Genomic DNA, 13647 nt, shown 5'->3' with positions numbered 1-13647 from the left:
TCTTTACTTTCTAATTTGATAGAGTATTATATAGGTAATGGATTGTTAACATGGACTGTTCTGTTAACATTGATGGTACTTTCTCACGATATATAATAACAAATAAATCAAACGAGCCAACGAATTGGAACAAAGCTAACTTACCGTTTTCCATTTCCAAGACCTTGAAAGAATGAATCTCTGTCATTTTGTCTGCCTGTGCTAATGATAGCAAGTCACATCGATAACAACGTTTGTCCTCCACTGTACTACTTGATCTCATCAATTATCATTGCTCTGAAATGGTGATGAAGATGATAAGTTGTTTTTATCTAATATTTATCCTTCAGTTGATCAACTTTCACTTGTTTTAACTTGAAGAGAAGTTTTCTAGGGATACTCAACTTGAAATATTAATTGCAAATCATTTTATTCATCATCATGATAGATGATGTCGAGTTTTTCTTTTGAATTGAAAACAGTTAGCGAAAGGAAATTGCTCAGCTCTGTATTTACTGGAGAAAATTAGTGCACCACCAGTAAAAGTGTCTCTCCCGAGAAGGAGCCTAAGAATGCACTTAGTCATATCGTTAAATTCTTTTTGTTTTCCTCTGGAATAATAAATATTTGATGCTTGAAAATATTTCACATAATTTTTTACTCATTTCGTCAGTTTTAGTGAAATTAGATGGACGGAATATCCAACCATTTCTTCATTTATCATACATTGCAGCTCATATCATTTATCAATAAAAAAGATATCACTCATAAAATGATGACAATATAAGGAACTGTCATTGTAAAATAAGATTATCATCGATTTTCAGTTCTCCAATTTAAAGATTTGGAAGACATGAGTGTGAGGAACTTTTGAAATCGAAAGTAAATGAGTTATTTCAATGTTATGCGAATAAATCTGATTAAAAAGTGAAGCAGTCATTAGTCCATTCGAAAGTATCATATTGTACATATTCGAATATAGATTCACTTCAACCTTGAATATTTGAAATAGCCGATAGCCTATCTCAGAGAGGATAAGTTCCATTTCAACTTGCATGTCAAAGGTCAGATAGCCAACTGATACAAATATTCATATTGTTAATTAATACTGCTCATTAAGGCTACATGGAACAACAGCGTGGTGTGTTTCAGATCCAACATTTCATAGTCTTATCCTTTATGTGTAAATAAATGTATGTCTGTGTATTTCGTGTATGTGTGTGTATGTGTATGTATGTGTGTGTGTGTATGTATGTATGTGTATACATACATAGGTGGTGTGTGGTTTTTTTGCACTCATTGAATCATTAAGTGTTACTGCTACTCAGTCTTCCATTTTGACTTTCTACTATTTTAATACTGAAAGGGATGATTGGGTAGAATGACAGTGTAGGGAAGTTATGAAAATAAGGTAGCATAGAAGAGGAGAAAAGAATACTATATAAGTGAAGAGGTTTAGATGTATGGTACTTGCTATTATATGAACAGGTATGCATTTCGTGGATCGATAATTAATGTAATTATAAAAAGGACGAAGAGTTCTGAAATGATTGGAAAACTTTCCTCATTTTTTTTTTTTCAATTTTTCAAGCAAAAAGTTGTTATTGAGAATATGCAGAGAAGAGAGGAAGAGAGAGGAGGTTGAGCTTTTCAGTTTTATTGAAATATGTTAAAAATGGATGAGAAGTAGTTTTGAAGTAGAGGAGTGAGGAAAGAAGAGAAAAGCTGGAGCTGATGTTAGAGCTCAAGCTCGACCTCATATCATTTTACCAATCTTTTCTCATCTCTCTACATCCGAGAGGAGGAACTTACCACGGAAAATTCAGGAGGAGCAAATCCGTCTTTCATTTCATAAACTGTGTTATAGCAGTATTGTGAGGAGGAAGGCCTAAAATTACTTCATATTTTGCTTTAAGGCCTATAAAACAATGAGCTTTTGAAGTAACAAAGGGATAGTTGACAGTAACATCTGTGCTTATTGTAATGTTTATGATGACAATGAGCTTTATAGTTTTGTAGCAAAAGCCACTTTTAGCCTTCCTTACATCAGTCCATCAGCTCAGTCAGTTTAATGGCTTCATCATCAACGAAGACTACCGCCACATCATCGCCAACAACAAATAATGCCACATCTCTTGATCCTATCCGCCAAATGCTTCTGCTTCCACCTGCTACACGACCCCCCGAATTTGAAAATCCACTGGAAAAAATTGAACAACTGCTAACATGTCCAATTTGCTTGGATCGTTACAAGTAAGATTTTGTAAATGAAGTCATTATAAGTTATTATGTTTCTTTACTAATTTTAATTTGATTTTGATTTAAATGCTTCAGATTTATCTTTCAACGTACCATTAACTAACCCAATTAACTAACAATGGATTTTCTTCTAATGATAAAAGACAGTATAAGCTAAATTCTAAAAACTTTTTAGTATTTAATTTAAAATTAAATCTAGGACTAAAACTTTACCAATTTAAATCGCTAAGTAAAATTTTTGTATTACCATTTATTAACGCAATAAATGATTTGCTTACTTATTAAACTAATTTGGCTTCAAATAGTTCGACGTTTCATCGTGATGTGGCCCCATATCGACGGTTCTTTTTTTTTTACTTATTCTTAATGCAAAGGTGATTTTCATAGATTCTCCTATATGCTGCTTAATGACAATTTTATGACCTATGACATCTTTGCATCATGTGATCTCTTTATCAAATATATCTTTCGATCGTTAATGACATTGAGAAATTAAAATATCGATTCATTGTGATATTCCATAGGAGTCGAAACTCCTTAAATTTCCTATTCACAACAACAGTGACCAATAGAGAAGAGAAAAATTGAAAATTTACATAATGAAGTTAGAAATTCCTGTAATTTACCTATATCCTTGTAATCCAATCTCATACTGTATATAACAAAAGTTAAGCATATTTCATTTGTTCTTTTTGCTGTTAACAATAATGGAATTTATGCGTTATCATTTTAATGAAACCAAATATTGTTTTACAAAATTCAACTTGTAATGCCAACGGTTCATTAGTGACAATTCATTCCGACATTTGTATATACAAATACAAATATAAAGGTAAACAATAAATATAAATATAAATGTAAATTTAATACAAATATAAATAGAAATACAAATGTAAATATAAATATAATACAGATGTCAGAGACAGATGGTTGACATCATCAGCCACCTAAATTGATGTAATAAAATGGAATGGAATATTATGATCTCTTTTTAGAAACCCATAGCATCCTGAAAACATGTCCGATATTCCTTCATTTCAGCACTGGAAGATTAAAGAATACGGATGATAAAATGATAAGAAATGAGTTCTGTTTAATGTGATTTGATCCCTTGAAAGTGACAATTTCACTTCCATCCATTAGCGCTCTATAAATCTCCAAACTTTTCATCGAAAACGTTTTCGTCCAATATTTCAATTTGTTTCTCCTTGAATGATAGATTTTTTCATTTAGCTATCAAATCTACAGTTTGTCGTTCTAGCAGTTCAAAGAACTGTGAGATCAAAAGCGCTCCTTCGAACTAATTTCATCTAAGGCTTGAGCAATTATAACAATAAAGAGTTGTTCCTAGATCCGATCTATTCCCGCTTCCCTCTGGAAGTAATCTCCTACAATCTGCTAATAATTACAGTGGATTTGTCATCATCTCCGCTACTTTATCGCTTCTATCCTGTTGACTTAACCTGAAATAATTGCCTTCCGGTTTTGTCCCTTTTTTACTTATTACATCACTAACATTCGATTCAAAATGCTTCATTTTTTTTTCCGAGCGCATTTTCCCATGAGGGAACTAAATGTAAACATTTCACAAAGCAAAATGCTATCAAGAAAAGCGGTTTTGTCTGAGAATATAATCGATCACAAAGAAAAAAGCAATATTAGAGGGGATGACTCATCTTTCTTCCGCATCTGTAACTTCTTTGATTTTTTTTTTTCAAAGTTGAGAAAAAATTCACAATTTCCAATTTATTCATCTCAGAGGGCATTGCAATTCAATAATCAAATAAATGATCATTGTCAAATATTGCAGACAACCGAAACTGCTACCATGTCATCATACATTTTGTTTACCGTGTCTGGATAATTGCGTTGATTTGGTTCGTCGGGTGCTGAAATGTCCGGAATGCAGAGCGGAACATCCGGTACCATATGAAGGTGTCAAAAATTTCCAATCCAATTATACCCTTACAGGTTTCTTGGACATACATTTGCAAGCAACAGACGACAATGCCGCTCAGTTGGAAGCTTACATCCAGAGGTTTTTCCATTTCTATTTCGAATATAATTAATTGCACTTGTCAATTATGCGTTCAGTGACTGTTCACAGAGAAGATGAAATAAACTGTGACAGAATGAAAGTGAAAGGGAAAAGTGACCTAAACCTGAAAAGAATAAGATGATAAAATTAGATGAGAAAGATCTAATGATATCAATAATTTATGATTATTTAGAAATGATTCTCCTGCTTTTTTTTTTTTTTGAGAATTTTTTGAATTCATTCATAAATCCATTTCCACGTGAAATTCATATCATTGTTTCAATTCTATCAGAAATTAACTGCCATCTCCTGAAATATATCAAATTACGCAGTTCACTTACTCTCTTCCATTAATCAGAGATGTTTAGCTGATAAAAAGAAGAGCAAAGGGAAGAGAAGAGATGAGCAGGTTGCTTCAAATTTGATTACATAAGAAAGCATACTGATAACAGGGAGAGCACTACATTCATAACAAATGCAAGTGTAGCTGTTTCATTCAGCATAAATGAAAACTTAAAAATTGCACAGCTGTTTGAAGGGATTGAATATAGCTATTAGCCTGAGGTTTGTACTCTGCTTATCATTTCAGTAACAAATGTTGCGTGATGAACATCTGTAGAATAAAGTGCAATGATTGTAACATACCGTGTTACTGATACCAATTGGTACTTAAAGACACCATGAGGGATGAAAAGATTGGGAGAATTTATAGGTATAATCTGGAACGATGTAAAATTTGCGATGAAAAAGCTGTACTGGACATTTGCGCCCACTGTGAAAAACGAGCCTGCAGTGATTGTCGTGCAACACATCTGGAAATGTTGAAGCGTGATCTAACGAGAATGCTCAACCAGGTTCGACCTGGTCCTACTTATATTTCAACGATTTCAACTAAAAATAACTTTATTTGCTTAAATCCGTATGTATATCCTATGCAGAAATAGATCATAACATCTCATATTAGCATCAAAGTACCATCAGGTCAAGAAATTTACAAAAAAAAAAAAAAGAAAAGGATAATAAAGTAAATGTCACAGTAACTGAAAGTTGTTTGACAAAATACCATCAGGGTTAAATAACTTAACTAGAAAGGAAGACAAATATAAACAGGATTTACTTCTCCGAAGTCATTTCTAACACGCAAAAAAAAAAAAGACGGTATAGTTGCTTTTTAAATTACTGAATATAGCTCTTTATTATTACTTTTTTAAAATATTTTTTAAAAGCAAATCTCTTTTGTACATTTTGAAGCCTTTAAATTCAACGATTTTCAGAGCATTGAACTTTAAAAACTGTAAATTAAAAAGAAGATTAGCAAAGTAATTTGGCACAAAAAAATGTGCCATATTCCAGGTGAAACGTTTATCAAATCGAATTACGGAAGCATCTGATGGATTGAGTAAAGGAGCTGAATTGTTATCATTAAACTGTGAAACTACGAAGGATGAGGTACCACATCTTGCTTCCATTTCAACATTAAAATGTTAGCAGAACAATTTAAAATCTTTCTGTTTTTTGAAATGACATCCATTGAATCGCTGGAAAAAATGATTAAATTGAAAGGAAATTAATTATTAAATGTAACTTGACTGAATCAAACTTGTAGCACTGACTAAAAGTCCATTATTTGATATGAAATTTTTCAACTAATCAAATTACTTCATCACAACTTTTTTAAAATTTCATTTATAGGTCAGAGAATATTTTCGTCGTTATTATCGGGAATTAAAAAAACGCGAAGAAATGTTTATCGAGGAAATCGAAACATTTAATGCAACCGAAACTCGACTTATGCGTAATTTACGGGATATACTTGAAATCGAAAGTTCGAATATGAGCGAAGGTTTTAAAATTCTTGCTAATTTCATCGTTTGATCTATTGTAACAAGGAATTTGATTTTTCTCCACTGAACACTCTAAAACCAAACTTTAATAATTCAAATTTAAAGAAAAATCACTGTCAATATATCTCTTTAATTGTAATAGTTTATTAAGCATGAGTGATAATAGTTTCATTACAAAGCTTAAGCCTGAAACAAATATCGATGGAAGAACTCTTAACTTTACAAAGTAAAGTAAATTTGTAGAAGGAAGCCAACAATATCTCTCATTTGCAGTCTCTGCAACGAATCATTTTTTATTGCAGGCTGTGCATATTTAGAAGCAGCACTGAAAGGTGAACGAGAAATGCAAGATTCTGAACTGGTGAAACTAAAGAGTGTCTTTTCGGATGGATTGGAATATTTGAGGAATTTTCAAGTAAACTAACTCTGCTTAGCTTAGCATTATTTATTCTTTAAATTCTTAATTTGCATATTAAATTCAAAAGAATTATCTGCTGTAGTCAAAATAAATGGGTCACATCATAAGCATTATAAGCATGCACTTCTTTTTGCTAAAAGAATAAGAATAATTTGAGAAAAAATTCATAATCATCCTTTTTTTTTGTTCATCGAATTTAAAAATATTCTATCATTTTGTTCATAAGAGATGCTTTTTCTTCTATTTTTGTTTTAAATCTATCCTATGAAATTATGGGATTTGCATGCTTTGAAGTAGCTAATCTTTTACTAAATACTTTAATTGTCATTTCAAGTAGAGAAAAGATGGATCTTTCTTTTCTTACTAACGATTTGAAACACATATCATAACGTTTCATGTCCACATAGATCATATCATTGACCAGATGATAGTCCACACTGTTGAGGGATGGATAAGATACGATTCTAACATGGCAGTAATAATGGCACTATACAATGTATCTTATTTCACTAAATTTCTACCGCATGTTTTAACAGAAAATGAAAATAATAATTAAACATTTATTTCAACTTTTGGTGTCATTTATTTTTAGTCATTTCCTGCTAATTGATCAATTTTTTGTGGGTTTTTTTTTCTTTTAAATTCAATTCTCAAATTTCAGCCTGATGCCGACGAACTTTTCTCGAAAAAGTTACGCTTTTCACCTGGTGATGATGCCTCAAAATTACCGACAGCTATTGCCAGTTTTGGCGAACTCACCGTCATGCTACCCCAATTTGCTGGACGCTATCTTCCGTTGGAACAGTCCTATTTACCACGTCCGATGAAAATTGGTTACGAATCGGACAACTATAAGTATGCCAGTAAACGGGTGGTTGATTTGGAAGAAGGAGGTGGGCGTCCCCAAAACGACTTTCGCGGTACGGTGGGTCGTTACGGGATACGTGTTAACGCTGGAGAGGAAGATATGATGTCTATTCGATATCGTCGTCGACAACAGATGGAAGAAGAAGCCTGGAATCGATTGAGAGCGGAAAAATTTGATAATTCTGGCCAGTTATTAGGTGCTGGTAGTAATACTGGCACTTCAGGAAGTATCGGTAGTGGTATTTGTCATAAGCCGGGAAATAGTCCATGGAGCCGTACCGTAATTGGGAATGGTATGAGTCCATCTGTTGCTAGTACAAATGCTATTACAAAAAATGATTTAACAACCGCAACTGCAAAAGTTATCCCTGAAGGCTTATCAACTACCACTATTAGCGATAGTTCGAGACAGAGTGGTGTTACAACAAATGAGAACAATTCAGTAAACAAATTTTTAGTCGTTCCCAAAGGTGTGGTGTTAAATGAAGGTCAACCTGCAACGGAATCAACTGTTACGCTTGTCCAGAACCAATCAGGAAGTGAAATTAGGCAATCGAATGCTAACCAAACAAGCAAGATTGTCGATGGTATCAATGCTTTACCGCAAAATTCGAGAAATACTTTAAACCACTCACAGCGGTCACTGGAAGAATCCGTTGGTAATGCAGCAACAACAGCATTACAAGCCCGTAAATCTGCTAATCAAAGTCATATACCGCTACCCTTACCAATAAACAATCATCAAAATGAAAGCATCGATGTCACCCCAAAATCTTCGGCGACACTGAAATTTACCAAGAAACCGCCTCTGCCACGACAAGTGTCAGGTGATGATACAAGTTTGAATGAAAAAATTGAAAACATCCGTACAGCCCATGAAATGCGTCGTGCTACTCGAATTCAAAATATGTCACCGAAGCAGTTGGTACCTTTGAACGGTACTACTGACAACAGCAGTAACAGCAGCAACCGGGACACTAATACAAGTGATGAAAGCGAATGTGAGAACGAACCAATCCAGCAGAAACAGACCAACAGTCGCTTCCGGATCATTTGTCGTAGTGCTTCTGAATCTAAAGAACCGATTGTCCACCAACGTCCTGCCGATCCAAATCCTCTTTCGTCTGCAATTCAGGAAACACTTCTATCGACTGAAAGCGCTGAAGGATCGTCATTACCGATTCCGGTTACACATTATCCAGGTGAGCAGTTGCCATCATGGTTATTGAGACGTCGGCAACGTTACCAACGCTCGAAGACAAATCCTGACCTGATTTCCGTACTGGTTGCTTTGAACGGCCAACAGAGTAACCTGGCAAACCTGGCATTCCCCTCTGCTGATGGTAATAGTAACAATATTAGTCCCAGTACTACTAGCCAGATACCATCCTCAAATAGCCGGGTCCAACAACTCCTTTTGGAACGCTCCAGCCGTTTGGCCGGTAGCGGTCTATTAGTGCGCCAAGATAGCGAAACCAGCGACATGGCGGTGATAGCTACTCCGTCTTTACCGAGTCAAGATCGTCGATCACGATACCGTAAACGATCCAGTATTGCTTTGGATGGCGAAACCTCCTATGATGGTCGTCTGTTCCAAGCTCCACGTTTCATCTGTACTGTTGATTACGTGGCAAAAGCAAAACCAAAACTGGTGTTTGGTAAAAAAGGTTCCAAAGAAGGAGAGCTTAATTGGCCACGTGGTCTTGCCGTCTTAGGCGGTAACGAATTTGCAGTATGTGACAGTAGCAATCATCGCATCTGTATATTTAATACAGGTGGACGTTTGTTAAGGATGTTTGGAAAATACGGCAGCGGTGACGCACAATTAGACAGTGCTGCTGGAATTTGCTGTAGTCGCTACAAACATCTAATTGTTTCCGATCGTTATAATCATCGAATCATGATTTTTGATCAAAATGGGCATTGCGTGAAAAAATTTGGTGGACATGGCCCATCGAGCGGTCGTTTCAACAATCCATGGGGTGTAGCCGTGGATGATATGGGAATGATCTACGTTGTGGACAAGGTACGTAGGTACCTGAGAACAAACAAAGATAAAATAACCTAACAATGCATTAAGATACATCGTCGTTACTCGAAGTTTTCAGGATCGTCCGAATGCAGTACTCTGATGTTGGATACAGCTTCATACTGTTCCATTTGACTTAACCTATACATTTGCGCTAAAAATGCACCTTTATCAACGACATATCTGAAGCATTTTTCCATCTCGGAAATTGCTGTCAGTTACATCTTTCTTGAGATCCTGTAGGATCAGAACGTATTTGTGTAGCTGCATAATAAAAGTGCTGGCGCAAATGTCTCTGGCGAAAATATGTGCTGCTTGGCCATTCTACTGAACCGGACTGATGAAAGCCAGGCTTTCGTGCCAAGGCTACGTCGGAAGCTTTTGTTGATGAAAGAAAAGCAGCGGTCACCACTTGCGTCGACATAACATTGATGATATGCTGCACTAAAATGGACGATCCTGCGAATCACAAAGTTATGATTGAGTATTAGGCTGAGTTTTTATTAGTCCTCACGTCAGGAAGATTGAATCCGGTATGAAAGGGATAATTTCTTGGTATTTTTTCAGGATGTAAGAATATTGAATGTAGAACAGTGTTTCAGGATATCTTAAAACTATTATGAGCAGTGAAAAAGTGATTCTGAACTGCTCGAAGCAGTAAAAAATGATCTTAAGTTTGAAAAAAGTATTTCAAATTTAAATTGGTAGCATCAGCAAAGTGCATTTCACGAGGAAAAAGCAATTCAGGACAATCATCGTGTCCAAATGTTCGATAGCAAGGGACAATTTGCTGGCAAATTTGGTACAATGGGCCCAGGAATTGGCCAATTTCATCATCCACAATTCATTGCTGTTAATAAGCGGACACAAAATATTTATGTAACAGACAGTTCGAATCATCGAGTTTGCATCTTTGATCACAATGGCAATCCAATCTTTCAATTTGGTTCCGAAGGATACCAAAACGGCCAGATGAAATTCCCACGTGGAATCGCCGTTGATGATCAGGTTTTGTGCCCAGAACCTCTCACACCTCCATACATTTCGATAACCTCCTTCCTCCCTCAACCTCATAATTTTATTCTCATCCTCATTCCGTATGTTTGGAAGCTTGTAAATTGTCTTCATTGCTATTTGTAAGGGAATATTTTAATCCTTTATCATCTTGCTTTTTCAAATTTAAATTAAATTATTCCGTCATAAGGTTCACCTCAATGAAGCAGTATTATTTGAAGATTTTCTGAATCTGAAGATTCTTTCCACCTCTCCTTTCTCACTAGCATTGTGTTTGCAAGGGAATTCATAACATAATTTTGGGATTTCTCTTCTCATTCTACCTTACCTATCACGTAAACTTTCCTTCATTTCCTCATACCTTTCAGATTTTTGAATTTGAATAGTTAGATTGCGGAAAGTGAATTTTCGAATAGTTTTAAAATCAATTCATTGATAAGTGTATTTGAAGAAGAATTTTTTCAGGGTTTCATTATCGTAGCTGACAGTGGTAACAATCGTGTACAAATTTTCTATCCGAATGGTCGTTACATGCATAGTTTTGGTACATGGGGTAATGCACCTGGACAACTTAAAGGTGTTGAAGCGGTTGCACTCATTGATACCACAATTGTTGTTTCCGATCGTGAAAATCATCGTATACAATTGTTCTAATTATTTCTCTTTGTTTTTTTTTTTTTTTGATTTCGAAACTTTCCACAATGTCATTTTATAATAAGTGCTGACTTATTTCAATTATCGCCGATTGATCGATTAATAATGGAATAATTCGTTGATTGATTAATTGGCATATCAACACTTTGTTCAAATAAATGGAAAAATTGCACTGATAATATCACAAGATAAATTTAAAACTGATAGTATCTTAGGTTTAGAAAATGATTTTACGGAATCCGCCTATCATTTCCTGTTAACAAGGTTTGTGTCGGAGAAAACATTTTGGAAACTAATACTGCTTTTCCGCAAGGAATACGCAATAGCTGACAGTAAAAAGGGAATAAAAACTGTTTGTTCAGTATTTTCAAAATACCTGGTCTAGTAGTTCACCAGATGTTCAAATTAATTAATGAATTCAAAACATTCAAATCATTTTATCACACAAAATTTTACTTAAAATTGATTCATATGCAGAACTACTTGACATATAACACAATCAAAACGAAACCAAATATGCATCTTTTCCTGCAAATCAATGAGTAAAGTATTTTCTTGTTAATAAAATAAAGTCTAATCCGGTCTAGTTGAAGGAGGTTTTTCCAGAAATATCCGGAAATCACGTTTTTCTCTTCCATAGAATAGTTATCGAGAAGAAAATTTACAGTGATAGAAAATGGTTGAGAAAGAGTGGAATCAAAAGAACTGGGCAGTATACTCTATCTGAATGAGAAAAGTCAGATAGCCATAATCTATCCATGGATATGTCCCGCATATGGTCAAGCACTAATACTGTAAGCCGTGTGGTACTGAATATTTTCTGGTAAATATGAGAGAAATTAAGTTTGAGCAATTTAAACTGGCAAAAAATTTGAAATTTTCAGCAGAAAGATTATGAGTAAATATCACTTTACAAATAATGTAATTCATGAAGTATTTTAAAGGAAAAAAAAAATTATTTTTGAAAAGAAAAGAAGGCACATAAATTGTTGTAAGTTTTTCAAGTAATACCAATAACTCATTTTCTCATTTGCATAATTAAGAAATTGAAGAAAATAAATGATCACAGCATACTTATTCATCACAATTCATATCTTTAAAATTATTTTGAAATTAGAAATGAACAAACGATTTATCATATAGGTCACTGAGTGAAGTGACCAAAAAGGATAGAGAGATAAAAAGGCCCGAAAATGAGCATAGTTGAAATAAATTACCTATCTCTTGGCAAGCAATAACCAAATAATACTACAAAAGTTATCTTACCCAATTCAGTTAAATGAAAAATTAGAAAAGGAAATGATAATTTTTGTTTGCATTTGAAAATATTGAACTTGATTTAATGGTCAGATAGAGAGCTAATCATAGTACTGGTCATCTGGATGTTTTGAAAGCTGACTTTTGCGTTGCTGACAGTTATGAGTGGTGAAAGATTATTTGTAATCAAACCTAGACTACACCAGGGAGCTCACCAATCTACTTTACAAATATCAGAAAAATTTTTTGAAAGATTTGAAATGTAATTCCAGCATGAAGAGAATAAGCTTGCCACTTGTCAAATACGACAATTCAAATTTGAGCTTCAATGATAGCACAAACAAAATGAACGTTTTTTCAACTAATGAATAAATTAAAGTGAAAACCTAAAATCTTGAAAACTTGAAAGGAATAAATTTTAATTCTTAAAAAGCTGCTTCCATTAAGGAGAATGATTGTTATCATTACTAATCACAAACACTGCTTGATGCAGTATTGTTCATTCCTGTGACATCTCGATGACATTTTTTCCTTCGTTGAAATTCAAATAGTTATTTTCCTTTTTCAGTTGTCTCCTGCTATTGCTACAGTTACCATTGCCATTCACAGTAATATGCTGTTGATCTTCATAGAATCCCTCAAATGCTATTAAAATAAAAATACTTTCAAGATTGATACAATACTTTAAACTTAATTGGACAAAGACAATTTCACGATGAATAGCATAGTGGTGGTGATACTATTCATCTTTACCTAAGTTCAAACTAGGATATATCTTTCCTCAATTGCATTAACTTCAAATATTACAAAAACAAAAATAAACAATCTTTAAATAAATATCTTCGTCATCTTTCTGTCGTTTTTCTCCTCGAAGAAAAGTATACTTATACATAATAATGCGATCAATATCGAATAAAGAAACGAATGGATATACCTCTTTAGGTACATCCATAAATTGATAAACAAGTCGTTGACCATCCACCTTTTGTAATATTCCACGCTGATAGTAATATCTCAAAAAGCAAATGTTATTATTTTTCTTATAATATTTTGAAAATAACAGACTCTAGTTTATAATAGGAATGGAGATGAAGACTTACAAAATAAGGCTTCCTGAAAGTCAATCATCTGCGATAATGTCATTCCTCTTTTCTAATACATCAAGATTATCAACATGGCTTCTTGAAATCCTTGAACTTTCATAATCAAACTTTTGTCTGTTATCTTTATTCTCATCAAATATATATATATATAATATATATATATATATATATATATAATAAGTAAT

At 33.9% G+C, this 13647-nt stretch overlaps 3 protein-coding genes across 3 annotated transcripts in view; 2 read left to right on the top strand and 1 right to left on the bottom strand.

Moving 5' to 3' along the window:
* Positions 1-2050: 2050 nt before the first annotated feature.
* LOAG_07942 (hypothetical protein) lies at positions 2051-2236 on the top strand (the record flags this gene model as incomplete). The annotated part of the gene is made up of 1 exon (XM_003143474.1): positions 2051-2236. The coding sequence occupies one exon, from the start codon at positions 2051-2053 to the stop codon at positions 2234-2236; it is 186 nt and encodes a 61-aa protein (XP_003143522.1).
* A 1743-nt stretch (positions 2237-3979) lies between these two features.
* Positions 3980-11102, top strand: LOAG_07941 (RING finger protein nhl-1; the record flags this gene model as incomplete). The annotated part of the gene is made up of 8 exons (XM_020447575.1): positions 3980-4276; positions 4989-5130; positions 5630-5725; positions 5969-6119; positions 6423-6535; positions 7200-9431; positions 10182-10442; positions 10914-11102. The coding sequence occupies exons 1-8, from the start codon at positions 4026-4028 to the stop codon at positions 11100-11102; spliced, it is 3435 nt and encodes a 1144-aa protein (XP_020302208.1). The 5' UTR covers positions 3980-4025.
* A 1756-nt stretch (positions 11103-12858) lies between these two features.
* LOAG_12382 (hypothetical protein) overlaps positions 12859-13647 on the bottom strand; it is a gene marked incomplete at both ends in the record, with an annotated part of 3314 nt that continues 2525 nt past the window's right edge. The window contains 2 exons of the mRNA XM_020448534.1: positions 12859-12996; positions 13294-13372. Of these exons, the coding sequence (XP_020301330.1) occupies positions 12859-12996; positions 13294-13372 (217 nt within the window). The remainder of the gene's footprint in view (positions 12997-13293; positions 13373-13647) is intronic.

This window comes from Loa loa (assembly GCF_000183805.2).
Source record: "Loa loa unplaced genomic scaffold supercont3.4, whole genome shotgun sequence".
NCBI lineage: Eukaryota > Metazoa > Nematoda > Chromadorea > Rhabditida > Onchocercidae > Loa > Loa loa.
The sequence above is the reverse complement of the archived record's forward strand: the minus strand, read 5'-3'. Positions and strand labels throughout refer to the sequence as shown.